At 44.1% G+C, this 16,314-nt stretch overlaps 1 protein-coding gene across 8 annotated transcripts in view; it reads right to left on the bottom strand.

Moving 5' to 3' along the window:
- PIGL (phosphatidylinositol glycan anchor biosynthesis class L) overlaps positions 1 to 16,314 on the bottom strand; it is a 70,086-nt gene that overhangs the window by 22,168 nt on the left and 31,604 nt on the right. For 7 of the 8 annotated variants that reach the window (XR_005814040.1, XM_040532834.1, XM_040532836.1 and 4 more), the window contains 2 exons: positions 6,407 to 6,497; positions 197 to 264 (listed from right to left, as the gene is read on the bottom strand). The exons of the other annotated variant lie outside the window; for it this stretch is intronic. Coding sequence is in view for 6 of the 7 variants with exons in the window: in XM_040532834.1 (XP_040388768.1) it covers positions 197 to 264; positions 6,407 to 6,497 (159 nt within the window). In the remaining variant the exon portion in view is untranslated. The remainder of the gene's footprint in view (positions 1 to 196; positions 265 to 6,406; positions 6,498 to 16,314) is intronic. 8 annotated transcript variants of the gene reach the window in all.

Genomic DNA, 16,314 nt, shown 5'->3' with positions numbered 1-16,314 from the left:
ATGCTGTGGGTCATTTACAACACTGTGGGACTTCCTCCAAATAGTATCATGTCCCATGGCCTGGAACTCAGGTGTAACAGCGAAGTTAATACTTCTGTTGGCTCTAGCTAGTCATTATCTGCTGACACAAAAACACCCTGTTCACTTGCTGTAATGCTACAGCGAGGCCTCCAACGAAACACGCAGAACACTGTACCTTAAAGCAGTGTAAAGAGAAATGTGGTTAGCATGACCACTCACTCCTCCCGCATCAAAGCTTACCACCTGCAAAACAAAACCACAGAAACAATAAATGTTTTGAAGAAGAAAGAGCGCAGTAACCAACTTCAACATCTAAAGCAGCACTGCCCCAGCCCATTGTCTCTAAAGAGTTGTTTTCGTGTTGCACAACAAGGCCTTGTGTGTGAACTCATGCTATAGAAACACAACTAAACAAGCAAGTGAAGACACTTTGGAACTAATGACTACCTAGTCTAAGAGCTTAAACAACAGGAAAAGGAGAAGGATCATGTTCCCAGCGGCAGGATGCACTTGTTACTTATGGTCCGAAGGCTACTTTCAGAGTGATCTGATGCAAACTTGGTCTTGACCCAAGTGGTCCAGCTCCATAAATCACCCTCTCCTGGATCTGAGAACATACCAGAATGCCTGTGGATTGCAAGGTGAAGGCTATAGTTTGCTCTGTTGTGAGTCAGGACATATTGCTCTAACAACAGGAACACAATTATGTATTACTGTCCTGATTGTAACGAGGTTTCATCACAGGATAACATAGTGATAATCTGGTATGAGATGAAGCCTTTTTAAAGAATTGTCTGACTTCACTTTTTGTACAACCAAGTCAGGCTGTTAGCTGAATGTGAAGATCCTGTTGTTTTTTTGCTTCTCTGCAGGGAGAAATGGGAACTCCATAATGCAGAAGTAATGTGCGAATACAGCATTAACAAGTCACTGTCCAAAGCACAGAGTACCCTTGGCTCCCTGCCCTCAAACCTACCAATAATGTGTTAGGGGTGAAGCACCCACCCAAAGGGCTCACTCTGCCCAGTACTGTGAAGACGGTATTTAAAAGCTCCTGCTCCGAACCTGGAAGACAAACTGGCAGCACAGAGTGTAGAGCAGGCAGGGTATTTGTGGTGCTACTGGTACGCTTTCCAGATGGTGAACAGCCTACAGTTAGGTTTTCACTGAGGGAGAGGCCAAGCAGCAGAGTTCTTCACAGCTCCCTTCCCTGTGACCAGGAAGAAATTATAACCTCCCTACATTTCAATCAATATCTGCTTCCTTGCCAGCTTGTTCTCTCTTCAGGGACGGAAATGCTATTGCCTTGCTTAGTCACCACAGCTCCCTTCTCAAAATCTATTCTTTAAGCAGGGCCTGAAGTACTGGGTTAAAGATCAAGGAAGATCAAAAGCTACCCTGCCCGTCCTGCAACTTTCTACTCCACCCTCCAACAGGAGAGGCCCTCAAACACAGGAGATACTGTGTAAAGAGGGAGAGGAAACACTGAGACAGTGATAAGAAACACTTCAAAACCAAAAACTCCAGACAAACCTGCTTATAAACCCACCCACCCAGTACAGGTCCACAGTTAGACTTTCCACTTTGCTCAGTGGCTGTAGCAATGTTGCCACCAAGCAGCAAGAAGTCAGGGGACCCAATGTGGTTTTGTTCAGGTACTAAGAAGCATTTCCTGGTCATCCCCTTTATAAGAAAAAATATGTCTTCTGCTTGGGCTGCTTTTTTTTTTTGTACCTCAGCATTACCTGAGAGGCTCTCTGCAGGGACTGCGTGGTCTGGCATGGTGCTTGGGCCTCCCTAGGATTATCAGCTTTCTGAGCAACTCATCTGGGAAAGATGTTATTAAATCCTGCACAGTTCAGGGAGCCAGCATAGCACCCTGTATTTTACAGATAAGAAAAGACATGCTTGAAGTCACTTCTACCTAGAGTGGCACTCTCCTAAGATGCCAATGTATTCATCTCACCGCGCAGAATAAATTCCAAAGCAGGTGATTAACAGTGCGAGTCTGCTCCGGGTTGGGCTTGTGCTAACCTTTTAACTTAACAGGGACAAAGAGAGGTTTTGTCTCTTCTGCCTGACCATTTCTGTCCATGTAACCTGTACAAATACAACATCTTTGAGATTACTACTCTGCTGTCAAATGTGGTTGAAACTGGCTAATGGGCTCTGAAGTCTTTTGAAACGTGCACATGCACACACATGTAAATACAATTGCAAAACTCTTGTTTCCTTGGGAAACCAAGCTGAAAACTCAAGCCAAAGTACACATTTTCTCTTCTACGGGGAACATGAGAGAACAAACCAAAGATCAAGATAAGAGACTGCAGTGAGCAGATGAAATAAGCTTAACATTGTTTTGACAAAACTGTCTCAGGCCAACTTTTGGGTTAGGAAACTTCGTGTTGGAAGCATGAAGCTGGGTTAGTAAATATTCTTGACGTGGAAATTATCTGTTTAGAAACACCTTTGGAGGTTTTCCTTCTCCACATCTGTTTTGAAATAGGAGCTGCTGTTCTTAGTGCTGCTGCAGTTATGTAACGTCTGAACCAACTAAAGGGATCGCATGAAGTTAATTTTCAAATGATGTTGTCTAATTTACTGTTAGGACATTTGCAACTGAATAGCCTCCCTCCTCAGGTATACAAATCTGTGCGCACAATTACCTGCACACTGACCTGGCCACAGTGGCATTCACTTTATCTGCAAAGAGGTCATCTCTGAAGCACTGGCCCTTGCCCTTAGATCCTTCAGGCTGACTCAGACCAAGTCGTGATGTCCCACCTATCCAGTGTGGAGCTTCTAGGTCTGTGGTCTAATGAGGCACTGATTCTGCAGCATCCCTGTGGTACTCCTGACTTAAAGCAGGCAGCAATCACATGGAAATATATTCCTCTGGCTTCAGGGATTAATTTCATTGATAACAAATCTGAATTTCTTTCTCACATGCTAAAGATATTTTCACATGGGAGCATTTGCTTCTTCCACATGGTGCAGCTAGCTGGTGTGCTTGCTTTGAACATATAACCTGAACCAGGCTGCTGAGGAAATCAAGCAAACAATCAGGCCAGGATGAAAAAACCTGAACATCTTGAAACTGTCTGGGTTAAAAACAGGCTTAGCCAGTTCTGGGAGCAAAAGGCTAGGATAGGAAATACACTTGATGTGGAAATTATTGCTCAATGAAATCTTCAGGGCAAGAGGGAGTTCCCTCCCCGCACCTGTTCTGAAATGGGAGCTGCTGCCATTGGTGTTGCTGGGTTTTCTTCTGGGTGACCTTGGTATTCAGGAAATAGAGCTTTCACTAGTGGAAACTAGAGCAGCAGCCAAGACAAACAGGTCCGCAAATCCCTTCCGGAGGGGGGAGAGCACAGAGGAAATTACTCAATTGCGAGCAGAAGAGAAAACTCCTGAGAGGTCTGTAGTCCATGATCCCTCCACATACCATGTGTATTGGAGAAGAAAAGCACTCAAAGCTGTGGGTCTCCTTCACTCTTTCTGGCATCATCTAGTGCTTCAAACAGAGAACACATCTGCTCAAGTACACTGGTGGGGATAGAAATGTCTTTCCTTCTCAAAATAGGCCATCTCATAAAATGCTACAGCAAGAAACTCCATTTCTAATAGCTTTCCTCTGAACATCATGTCGTAGTCCCAATTTACATTGCAGAGGCCAGTGACATTCAAGCTCCCTTTGATCCTTGATTGTGAGGGTGTTTTTTTTGAGTTGTTTCTTATTGCTACTAAACTAGAGAAGCTAAAGATTAAAAAGAATGGACAATTGGATGACAGAAAAAAAAAATGAAACACTATCAACAATCTAACGTCCATTGTGTTTGAACAGCAAGAGTCAAACTCATGTATCAGCTCTTAGAACAAAAGGTCCTGGGGGTCTTCCACTCACATATCCCAAAGCGCAATTCAGGATACTGCAGCATAGGTGAAGAAGGGAGGAAACGGGATACCAAAGTCTGTCCCAGCTTTGCTGCTTTCACTAGGCAAACGTCACATGCTACACCGCATATCCGCTGTTCTGTAAAAGCACTGAAAACTGTGCATAGACATCAAACATTCAAATGCTCCTGAATTTTAGGGCAGTGTGGAGTCCAAGATCAAAAGCATCAAAGCTGAACTCACCCTCTAAGACACAAGCTCTTATCTGAACGCGATTTGTAGAAAAGCCTGGCTTTCTTGACTGATTTGGAGCTGACCAAAGACAATGGGACTCTTTCACAAGCAGTTGAATGGACGATGTTTCCCTCAATCCATAGCGGCCGGCATCTTACAAGAACGTGGTATTGCTGAATGCTGGTCTTGGCACTGCATCTGCTCCAAACACAGTCTGAATGTTACTTCCTAATCTAAGCTCTGCTATCACCAAACCTGAGATCCTGAAGAGCAGAATTTCATAGTCCAGAGGCTGCCTGGGGCCCGCACTGCACTACATAACTTGTTTTTAACACACCAAATACTTTCTAATATGGACTGAGACACACTATCCTTGGCTGCCTCTCCCAGCAACACTGGGTTTTGCTTAGAAATACTGCAGGCAGGAAATAATTTCCAAAGCCTGTAAATTAGTTTTGGCATTGAGTACACCACCCGTTAATTTCCATGTCTGCACTATTTAATATACAGCTTGGATGAAATATGTCCCTGTAGCTCTCAAAAAGATTGAGTTACCCTTGGACTTCCAGGGCAATTGAGGAAATGAGTAACTATGCAATGGAACAAAAATATGCATAGCATGGTGTAACTCCATGCCTTGCAATCTTTCCAACACGTTGGAATTGCAGCCTGCTTCTCCACTGCCAGATGACACACGTGTTCTGTAAATAAAAGATATCATTGTCTACGATAAGACTACAGGGAGAACTGGGGAAAGTTGTCCCATTGGGATAACTAAGACAATATGTATCTTCCAATCATGTTAACTCCACTGTTAGCTTGCTGGGTTTGAAGCCCTGTTAACTTACATTTTGACAAGGTTCTGTTAACATTTTTAGTTAATTCTACCAATGTCAACATTAGTGAAAAATAGACTCAGTTTACCCTTCAAGACAAGGCCGTTGTCTCAGAACAGCAGAGATGCTCAAAGACTGGCAAACAGCAAGTTCTGAATTTTGAAAATGCGGAATGTCGGACAAAGGCAATTAGGTGCTTGCTTTCCATTGTTGGCAGACTAGGTCTGTTCCTTCCTGAAAGGTATTACAGCAGACATCTGAGACCTGTGTGATTATCTGTGACACTTAAAATAATGCAAGTTTACAGAGTGCTTCATTACCATCACTCCCATGAAGATGCTTCATGGGCCACTGATGCTGCTGACGTGTTCTGCTACAGTAATTTGTCCTCACTGCTGCTCAGGGAACTGCTGAGGGGAATGCAACGGGCCCTGCCACAGTGCTCCTCATTACTAAAGCTACACCCTCCACCAGCAGCACAGCAGGGTGAGCACTAGTGGTTGTGCATATTTCTTGCTTTGAAACCCCCACACCGGATTTTTCAGCTCACTCTATGTAAGTACCAGACTCCTGCCTTCCCAAGCACAAACAGCTTGAGTTTAATTTCCTCTGAGGCAAAGATCTAACCCTCTCTAACCGTCTAGAGAAAGTTTAAGTGTTTTCAGAGTTTCTGCTGGGATTCTGGTGCACTTGTCCTAGTGCCCAGGAGAGTCACAAACATGCAATACAAATCCTCTTGTGTTAGGAGCTTTCAGATCAGATTAAAACTTTTCTATTCACTGGATCAAAAGGCACAAAAGGACTCCAGGAAAACTGGATTTTTCTCTGTGCACAGCAATGTATTTCATGGAAAATTAAACATAGAATCAATACAGAATTGGACGCATGTTGCTGTTTTTCGTTCTTATGGGGCTTTCATGCTACAGGAGATGTGGCTTCTTGTTTTGTAAATTGCTGCAAGGCTTTAAGGGTTTTGTGATTTTGCTGCTAATCAGTGTGTGACAGTGACATGCATGATCACAGCAAGGTTCAGCAGAAAAGAACAGAGCGCAACTTTTTCCGTACCTTTTCCCCGTTCTGTGGAAAAAACTCTATTCCTAGGAACTGTGGTTCAATACCCTTCAATCCTGACCGATATGCCTGCTAAACTAGCCCTCTAATACATGACTGCCAATGCACTTCAAATCTAAGCCTAAACCTAAGCCTAAATCCCAGACAGACCTTCTTCATCATCAAAAGCTAGCAACAGTGGCAAAATACTGCTTTAAAACATTGAAAACATTTGAGGAGTTACTAAAGCAAAGAAGCAAAACCTTAACTTTGAAGATTTCAAAGAAAGCTTTCAGAGTGAAGGGAAAGCCTAGAACACTAGCTCAAAAGTGCTGTGGAAACTGCCCATGAGGTAGGGAATTTCACATTACCAGGTTGATGTTATTGTCTTCTATATGCTTCAGCACAAAGGCAGCGAGGAGCTGTGCGTCCCATTCAACAGAAGGATTATCTGGAAGATCCCTAAAAAATGATAAGTGCAATTAGTCACTTAACTCCTGAGAACTTTATAAAGACTATGCCAGAAAAGAGAGATCCTCTTATCAGAGACTGAAATCAAGAAAAATTTATTTACCATATAAAGCCACCAAACCTTACGTAAGAGTCTTACAAGCTTGTATACTGGGGGAGTTGGAAGCGAAACAACAGAGAACACCCTTCTCATAGAAGCTCTCTCTCGTACCATTATGGTAGACTTTCTGACTGCTTTACTTCAAGCAACACCTATTTTGTTCAATAATTCTTGTTCTCTGTTCATTCCTGTCAAATTTCTCTCTATATACACAAAGAAATAACTACTAGATCTTTATTTAAAAGCCCTTTCAAAACTCATTTTCCCCAAAGACTTTCCAATTGTAATCTGCTGGTGAATTACATATGAAAAGTAACTATCAAAGTGCTACTCCTTTGTACAGGAATAATCCATTAACCTCAACCAAAGGACAACATAGCTGTAATTACATTGCATGGATTTGATAGTAGTTCTTCATCCAATTTTTTAATCTTTGCATACCAACTCATCTGTGACTGAACACTCTGCCTGGGTATTTCAGATTGCAAGCTCCTAGGGGCAGGGACCATGAGCCAAATGCAAAATAACACCAGGAAGCCAACAGAATTATTCCATATTTACACAACTGAGAGCTGAATTTGACCCCCCCAGTAATTATGTATGAATGATGCCAAGAAAACACTGCTTGCAAAGTTAGGTTATTAGTAACAACAGCATAACGTGCAGCTGCTAAACACCAATGATGACATGTTAAACTGACTGGTCTTTTTCTCAGACCTTTTCCGTCCTCTGATAGTCTGATAATTGCTGTGAGGTGGTTTAGCAAAAATGACTACACAGCCTTCTCACACAGACACACCGGGTTGGACTCTGAAGTGATCCAGCTGTTTGCTGCAGCGAGCAGCAGCACCACTTCCCAACGCTCTTAGTGCCTTGCTGACTCCCCAGATAGCAAGAACTTTAACATCTGCAACAAAACAACAGGAAAATGTCTCCTTGGCACATTCCAAAATAAAGCTCAGCCTGGGTTTTCACAAGAGGTCTTCTGGCCACAGATTTTCCCCCTGTTGTTAATAGTAATTGTAGTAAAAGGAGGAGCCTAAAGTACAAACTGGCCATTAGGATATTAACCACTGTATTACATACCCATGGTCAGCATGGGCCAAAATAATGTGCTGTTAGAAACCTCTGCAACAAGAGACGGTGTTTCTACAGTAATAACATTATACCATTCTAGTTATGGTCCCAGTAGTGACATTACCAGCAACAGAAATTTTTCTTGCTGTTTGCCATTCCCTCTTGTGCAGACAGCATCCTCGTCTGATGTATACAAGGCGTAGATTTTCATCACAGGAAAGGTTCTTTGGTACATCTAGCGGCTGTCTTATCAGGTTAACAAATCTGCATCTAATCTGCTCGAGACAAAAACTTTCACATCTCGTGTTTGAAGATGAAGTGGCCCTGAAGGTATTACAAGTCCCACCATGTCACAGCAAGCTTTGAACAGAGCACATTTTAAAAATGTGCTTCAACTAAAATACCCCAAGTAATGTGCACACTGAGCAGAGTCTAAGTGCAAGTCTAAGACCGCTCCAGTTACCCGAATGGTACCTTTGAGGTTGTGTGAAGGCTTAATCAGATAATATTAAAGTGGTAAATTAGTCTAAAAGGGATTCTCCACTGGCCACTTACAATGCAAATACCATGCCCATTTTGGACAGTGGATATATGGAGCTGTGGAAGAAGCAAAGAGTCTCATTAAAGCAGGAATGGTGTTCCAACAGCAAGAGGTCAGAAAAAAAACAGGGCTTGGAATTTATGATGTCCAGGAGGCTCTTGGTGTCAGAGCCACTGCACTCAGCTTTATTGGGCTGTCTCCAAAAAGGCTGTCGGGTAGTGGAGCAGGTTTTAACTAGTTTAGACAGATAAAGATCATCCTCCTTCAATGGAAATGAACAGCTGGAGGCAAGGGTTTAGAATCCCTGGAAACAAAACAATCTGAAGGCATGAGCAAATTAACTCCGTGAACACCAAACTGATTAAGCAGGAGTATTCTGCAAGAAAAATCTACTTCTACCCACTTTCTGCTGCTCACTCACTCCCAGTAAGGAAAATATTTTTTTCCTTGCATTGTACCATTTGTCAAGCACCAAAGACAGAGTAGCTGATCCTGCCAAACCAGACACACATGTACATAAGCATATTTATAACTCATTAATAGCTACGATGGCCCACTGATGTATTCTTAGCTCATTCTGCAAACATGAAAAGTGGCATGCAGGTTAAATGACATGCCCAAAGTCACCCAGAGAAGCCAGGAGCGGAGCAGCCAATACATCAATCTCACTCCTCCAGAATTTTTATTTTTATTTTTATTTATTTTTATTTTTTGTAAGAGTTTGCATAATACTTTGTAAAGTCAAAAATTTAAGCGTTACCATGATAGTAGGGACCCCACGGAAACCAAGAGACCAATGGCTTTCTGCCTGTGCTCTGGAGATCAATAATGGAGCCCAGCTAAGGACAAAAAGGTGACAAAGACAACCAAGTTCACATACACCGTATGGCAATGCACACAGATGTTCTTACAGGAGGTCTCTGCATGCTCTGGGAACTTTGTAGGTGCATACAAAGTTTGAAAACTGTTGTACTTCACAACTCACCTATTCAGTAGAAATATTTTTTCCTAATATTCTGAATCAGTGCTCGCCAAACCCGAGAAGTCCACTGGTTTCCTGAACTATTCAAATAAGTTGCATCCGTAATGCATATACTTTCAGGACTTAGTATCAGAAACATTCAGCATTTCAATGGTTAATTCCGCAGGCTGCCTTTCTGGCTAAGGCAGATAATGCTTCAGAGCTGAAGGTCGAAGGGCTGAGATAAAGGACTACAAAGGAGTGAAAACTAGCACATTCCCTGGAGCAGACTGGAGCTTGTCCCAGGAGACAGCATTCCCCACGCTCTCCCTCCCCGTCCTCTGCCCCAGAGAGCTCCTTGTTGCTGCTGTCAGTCACCGAGACAGACAGAGATATAAATCCTGCATGGGAAGGCCTCCCAGGTCACGCTGCTGGGGGTGCTGGCGGGAAGGGTACAGAGGTTTGGTCACTTGGCTTCATTTCCACCAAACGCTTACGGCCTGGGAGCGATGTTTATGGGATTCCACATGAGTGACAGTGAATGCAGGTGGCTGCTTGGATCCAGCCTGTGTTGACCTGGGAAAAATAGGGAGATGCATGGAAGAGGCAAAAATATTTTTAATGATTTCATTAGGTTTCTCTCCAGAAATGTTGCATTTTTCCAGCTGTTTTCAGTGGAATGCATGTTGTGCACAGCACAGGGAACTGACAGCTTTGCCAAGGGATCTACAGACTATAGGGAGAGAGAAATGGAGAAATATGAAGCTGCAGCTTCTGCAGCATGGAGTAGTGTCTGTCTCTGCTCACTGATTTCAGCAGACCCAGTCACAGGAAACATTGTGCTTCTGAAAACAAGAATACTCTAGCTTTCCATTGATCCACCCTAGGCAACACCACCATCGGCGGTGAGAACCCCACGGGACTCCCTGGTTTCCTCCCTCTCACCTCCTTTCTCTCCTCCTTGCCAAGCTCAGCAGGCAGAGCAGATGCTGGTATCTGCAGTTCCCCTCCCCAGGGTCTGCATAGGAAGAACACCACAGTGGGGAGCCACAGCAAATCCTATCAGCAAGTTAAACCAAAATTCAACCTTGTGCAGATCTTGCCCAGCAGTCTTACAGCTGGCTGGCTGAAAGAAACATAAAAAATCATTGCTTGATGCCAGCTCCTCTCCAGGCCTCCTCCCCTTGCCTGCTGGGGAGCGTAGCTCATCTTCTGCCTCAGCCTTGGCCATTAAAACACTGCGCATGTTGCCAGTGATGCTGCCCCCGCCAGTAGCCCTGACGATTCGTCGGGTCATCTTTCTAGGAATGTTTAGGCTGAAGACAGCTAGATTCCTGTCATTGGGAAGGCTTCTTTCGGCCAAGACAGAGTTCTAAAAACCTTCACAGAGATATATTACCAAGTGACAACTGTCTTTCATGATATACTGCTTACTCCGTGTCCAATTTTCCACTGCTTATCTTCCACAGGTCTTCTAGCAACAGCCAGTGCATTTATACAATCTTCTTTCAAAGCCTTCCACGGAATTTATTCTGCTCATGAACTAAGCTCTCATGACTACCCTAAAGGTTAAGTGAAATGAGCGGTCCACGTGATGTCCACGTGCCTTGACAAGGAGCGAATGGGCTGTCCTACACGGGACACTTACAGTCAGAGATCTGTCTGTCCTGCAACACGTTGAATCGGGCAACCTCCAGGCCCCTGGGTGCACTCGGAAGCTGTGCGGGTGATGTTTACCGTGGTGGAAACTGGCAAGCACCATCTCTGCCTTGACATGAAACCTTTATAGGTTACAACTCTATAAGGTTCCTTCTAGACGGCACCTAGTTCTACATCAATACATTATGAAACACCACAGCAAACCTTTCAAGGTACTAACAAGATTTTCTATTCCGCTACACACCAAAAGGGTCAAGATGAAAGAGCTTTCCTATTTCTTATCGCCTTTTTATCCTGCAGCATGATCTTAATCAATCCAAGGCTGGGGACCAGGAAACATTTTTGCACAATTTCTCCTTAGCCCTCCTCTCCCCATTGAACGATTTTACATTAAACCAGCACAAAGGTCGGGAGATGGATGGCGGATTACATAGGAAACAGGTGAAGTGCTGTGCAATAGGTTCCCAGCTGAGAACAATGACCGCAATGTGTTTGCTGGAACAAAGGATGCCCTTTGTATAAAGTTAACTGTATAAAATGAACATCTGGGCAATTGAAACTGGATCAAAAAGCAAAAGATCCCACAGAACAAAATGACGTGAGTGCACAATTAGTGAAAAAGCCATGTGATGACTAGAGGCAATCAGTGACCTTTATATCATAGCATCAAAGTAATTGAAAAAAAACGAGTAAACAGAAATTATTTCATGCTCCCTAAAGTAGAGCAGAGAACTTTTATTTTTGAGATTATGCTAAGATAAGTTAAGACACGCTAGCCCTAGGTCTTGAAGCAGAGCCCCTAAATCCCTCCTTCAATAACTATTTATAAATTTCTCTTCCTATAATGGACAATTACAAACAGGAGGGAGGCACTGCTGTTAGGCTGCATGTACATCTCAGATACAAATGAAACAATCCCACTTAGACAAACGAGCAGCATCTCACGCCATCATGCTGAACAGAGGAGAGATGCTGTGTGCCTGTTGGAATGTAACCATCTACAATTTAGGAGAGGGAATAAAGCGGGGTGCTAATTGTCAAATGATCAAATTAAAGCCACCTAAGACAGAGAAGCCCACGGTGCAGTTTTTACACTGGCAGCTTCCTCCCTTTTCCCATAGTAGGGAAACCCAAATTATTCTGAGATTTGTCTTTTAAGAATGGAAGTAAGAATCTCAAGTTTTTGTGTAGGTAGAGGACAAAGGACGTGGAAAAATGTCACTGACTACAATATTTCGAAATTCAATGCATTTTAAATATTTCACAAAAGCAAAAAAAAAGCAGAACAGACATAATCCTTTTCTCCCATTCTTAACTTCTGTAATGTATAATTTTGGGCCTACTTTACTCAAATTTCAAAGGTAAGTTAAGTAAGTTTAGATGCCTACAAGACAAGTAAGTGCTGACCTCACTAATGTGGCCATAGCAGGCAAAAGTCATGCATAAAGGGAAAGCAGACAACGAGAGCACTTCATTCAGCTTCCTCGGGTGTGCAGGCAAGCAGTACGCGCTTCTCCACTGAGCTACGTAAAAACACAGCGCAGCTCCTTCGGACGGTGCTCCACGTCCCTCCGGACCTCCCCAGAAGTAACAGGTAATTAGGGCTCTAGGGAACAAACTTTTTGACGTGGGCACGATCACGTTTGTCTGAGAAATAATCATAGAACCATATCACAGAATATCCCAAGTTGGAGGGGACCCCAAGGATCACGGAGTCCTACCCCTGGCTCCGCATGGGACAACCCAAAAATCAGAACCCATGTCTACTTCTTGAATCCCGGCAGGCTCGGTGCCGTGACCTCTGCCCTAGGGAGCCTGTGGCAGTGCCCGACCACTCTTCTTCACCCAGTAAAGAACCTTTTCCCAGCCTGAACCTGCCCTGCCGCAGCTCCACGCCGCTCCCTCGGGTCCTACTGCTGGTCACCAGAGAGAAGAGACCAGCGCCTGCCTCTCCGATCCCCCTTGTGAGGAAAATAAGCATCCTTTCGGTTTAAATTCCAAGGAATTATTACAGAACACAGGACCGCTTGTTTGCAAGACCCATCCAAATGTCCCTGTACTCATTTATTTTTGTAATGAATTATTGATGATTTCTCAGCAGAGTTTAATGTCTATTCACAGAGATGACACAATTGCTTATCATAATTTGAAATCTGGTATTCATTTGACGTCTGTGCCTCAGTGCCCTGTTGATAAATTACAGCACAAAGCTCTGTAGGAACAAGTTCATATTCAGTGTCTTTAAACAAAAACAATTGATGGTACCTTTCAAGAACAGAAATGCATAGAAACTACAGTGGCTAAAGCTAGTTTAAAAAAGTAACTTTTAAAACCTAGTTTACAGGTGGCATCAGGCCCAGCTGTGTAAGGCAGGAAACAAAACTCAGCGCAACTAAACCTGAGCTGATCACTGATTTAGTCGCAGCTTTCCTATCTTCTACTTGTCATGCCTGTGAAATAGAAATAATTATTTGTTCAAACCTATGTAAAGCAGTTTGAGATCCTTCGAAGAAAAGTGTTATGGCCCACAACATACGAAAGTCCGCAAAAAGCTCCAAAATATAGAGCACAGTGAACAGCTCTGCCCCTGTGGCGCAGAGGAACTCTGCAACAAGGGTAATGTCTTCTGGAGCAGTTAGCACTTCCTTAGGGGCTGGCGCCAAACAGAGAACAAACTCCCAAATCAGATGTCATCACAAATCACTTTGCTCTCAGCTGCAAATACCAGGAATACTCCCTGGAACATATCCTTTCTAGCAGAAACACAGCAATATTTAAAGTTTAAAATACCCCAGACACTGGGCCAAGTGTTATCCCAACAATGGAGACCCTGCTCGCCAAGGCACGTGGCGGGGATTTGGGTGTGTCACCTGCTGGGCGCCTTGCTCTGGTCATGTAGCAAGGTGTCACCACGCAACGCTGCAGCTAAGGAACAGATTCCCAGCATACATCTCCAACTCCAAGGTTAGATCCTTGGTCTCACCCAGCAAATCTCATCTCTGCCTCTTGAGAGAGCCACCAACGCCATGCTGCAAACATGCGACAAGAGGAGAAACATGACTTGGGAGTCTCGTGCAAGTGCCGCACTCGGGTGTGACACTCATGTTATAACTGTGCTGCTGGAATGTGCTCAGCGACTGTGTGGTCATCGCTACTGATTGATCAACTGCCCATGGCAATGAGCACCACACACCTCGGTGTCATGCACAGCTTTGAATTCAGCTGCCAGTGAAAGGATAGGCCTCTAGTTCAGCTGCTTCAATCCACGCTGAGAAGCCCCAGCTTCAATTTAAGCAGAAATCTGCAGTGGATGTTTTGCAAGAACCATGCAGTGCCACAGCTTGTGTCAGGAACCCTGGTGAGACTGGTAGTAACAAAACAATCAAGTTCAAGTCCCTAAAGAAAACTCAATTATGGAAAAATAGAGCAGGTCCTCTCCCATACCTTTCACCCTCAAGCTGGGTGCTGTGTTTTCAGCTACGTTCCCAACTTTCTTTCAAGTATGAGTTGCATTCATTTTGCACACCCACTACATGCCATGCCAAGGCCATTTACAGCCCTTTTTCCCTGACAGCCGTGATGCGACCAGAATATACTGTGTGCACCTGGACTGAGTGGGGCCCAGAGGTGCCACACCAGTGGCCTGTTTTCAGCCACGCACCATTTAACATGTTTCTGCAGCACCGCAGACTCACCAGCAGCGACTCGCCAAGTGCTGGGCAAGAAGCCTCCCTTTCATTTCATAGAAGCTGGACTTCTGCGTGATTTGTTGCGGGCCATTATAGAGTTCACTGAAAATATGTCAGAAGCCAGACTTAGTAGTCTCGGGAGGTTTGGGGCTGCCATGCTGAATTATGAGTCAGCACTTCTTCCTCTGGCCCACTGAAATGTGGTTTGGGCAGCAGACAATAGCGCAGTGTGAAATCAAACCAATTCCTTTTACATCTCAGAGAGGTACACAGGAAAGCAGATCACTGAAGTTCCTAGCTAGTTCAGAAAAACGTGCCAGGAAAACAAGAAGTCTCCAGCATTTTTGTGTCTGTTGGTAAAGTGCATTTCTGGCATTTGTCTCAAGTGGCTGACAAATAACATCTATCAGCATTATCTGGCAATCTCATCTGCAGCCTTCCAATAAAAGAAACATCTTCAGACACTCAGTTATCTGGCATGCTGGAGCACAACTGCTGGGCAAAGGCATACCCAAAACAGCACTTCAGTTCTATGCCTTCCTATGGCCAAGACGACGCGTGATGGAAACACTGAGTGGAGAGCTTGAGCAGCACGCATGGACTACAGCAGTTGGTAGCCTTTGGCAACTTTGCTGCACATTCCCAGAACAATCTGCTCTTGTCTGTGTCAGCTCTCAGATGGGGGATAAACTGATCTGAAACCAAAAAATGATGGACTCGCCTCATCAATACCTAGCTCTTGGACCCAATTGTTGACTACTTCAGCATGTCTGTGCACACTCTGGTATTTCTGACAGTAATGGGGAAGAACATGGACCGCATCTCTCCAAAATCACCAACTGTACTGTAAGAAATGAGCATCGTAAGGCCTAGATGGAGTGATCAGGCAGCTCCCGGAATAGCTCACAGCAGTGCTCACTTCCTCATTATTAATACTGGCTTTACCATAGTGCCTAGGAATTAATCTGGGGCCTGACAGTCTAAGCTGTCCCGAGTGAGAACAAAAAGCCAGGCAACCTTACAATTAAAACTTATGTTTTAAATTTGAAATACAAATCACCAACAAAATTAGGACTCTGAGGAGCAGACCACAGGACTTTACTCTTCCCTTACTCATTTCTTTTGTTTTGCAAAATGCTTTGAAAGAAGAGCAGAGCAGCATGGCACAGCCTGGGACATAGCACATTAATCCATGCACAGAGAAACTGTCTCCCACCACCAAGAATTGCCTTCCCCAGTTCTGGCACCACTGGTTCAAGGACAGATGCCCAGTTTCAGAAGGCAGGGCAGGAGGGCTCACTCTCCTGGCAGAGATGCAGGAAGCAGATAAGTGGAACGGGAAGGCAGTGTGTTCTCCCTAGCTATGATTTTACTACAGTACTGGCACTTGAAGTTCCCAACGCACATCGTAACGTGCCCAGCGGAAAGGGTACAAACCCATGGGCAAGGAACAGAAAGTCTCTCACAACAGCCAGCAAAATCCTTCAGAGGCAAATGACTGAAATACCACAATCTGTACGTGCCACTTCATGGTAACAACAATAGCCAATCTTGGAATAATAAATACATCATACTGTACAGGAAAGAACCGCAGTTCCGATCCTGCCCCAGGTAAGTCATACAGAATGTTGCTGCTGACTCAATGACCTGAGCCAGACCCCCAAAGAGAAGAAAAGACAGAAGTGTAACTGTCTCTACCAAAAATATGGGCCTTGGTCAATTTCATGTAACACGCAAATGCTGTCAAAAGCCTTTGGAAAAAGCCTGTAGCCAAGTCAATT

The sequence above is a fragment of the Cygnus olor genome, chromosome 20 (assembly GCF_009769625.2).
Source record: "Cygnus olor isolate bCygOlo1 chromosome 20, bCygOlo1.pri.v2, whole genome shotgun sequence".
NCBI classification, from domain to species: Eukaryota; Metazoa; Chordata; class Aves; order Anseriformes; family Anatidae; genus Cygnus; species Cygnus olor.
This window is presented reverse-complemented; position numbering and strand designations above follow the sequence as displayed.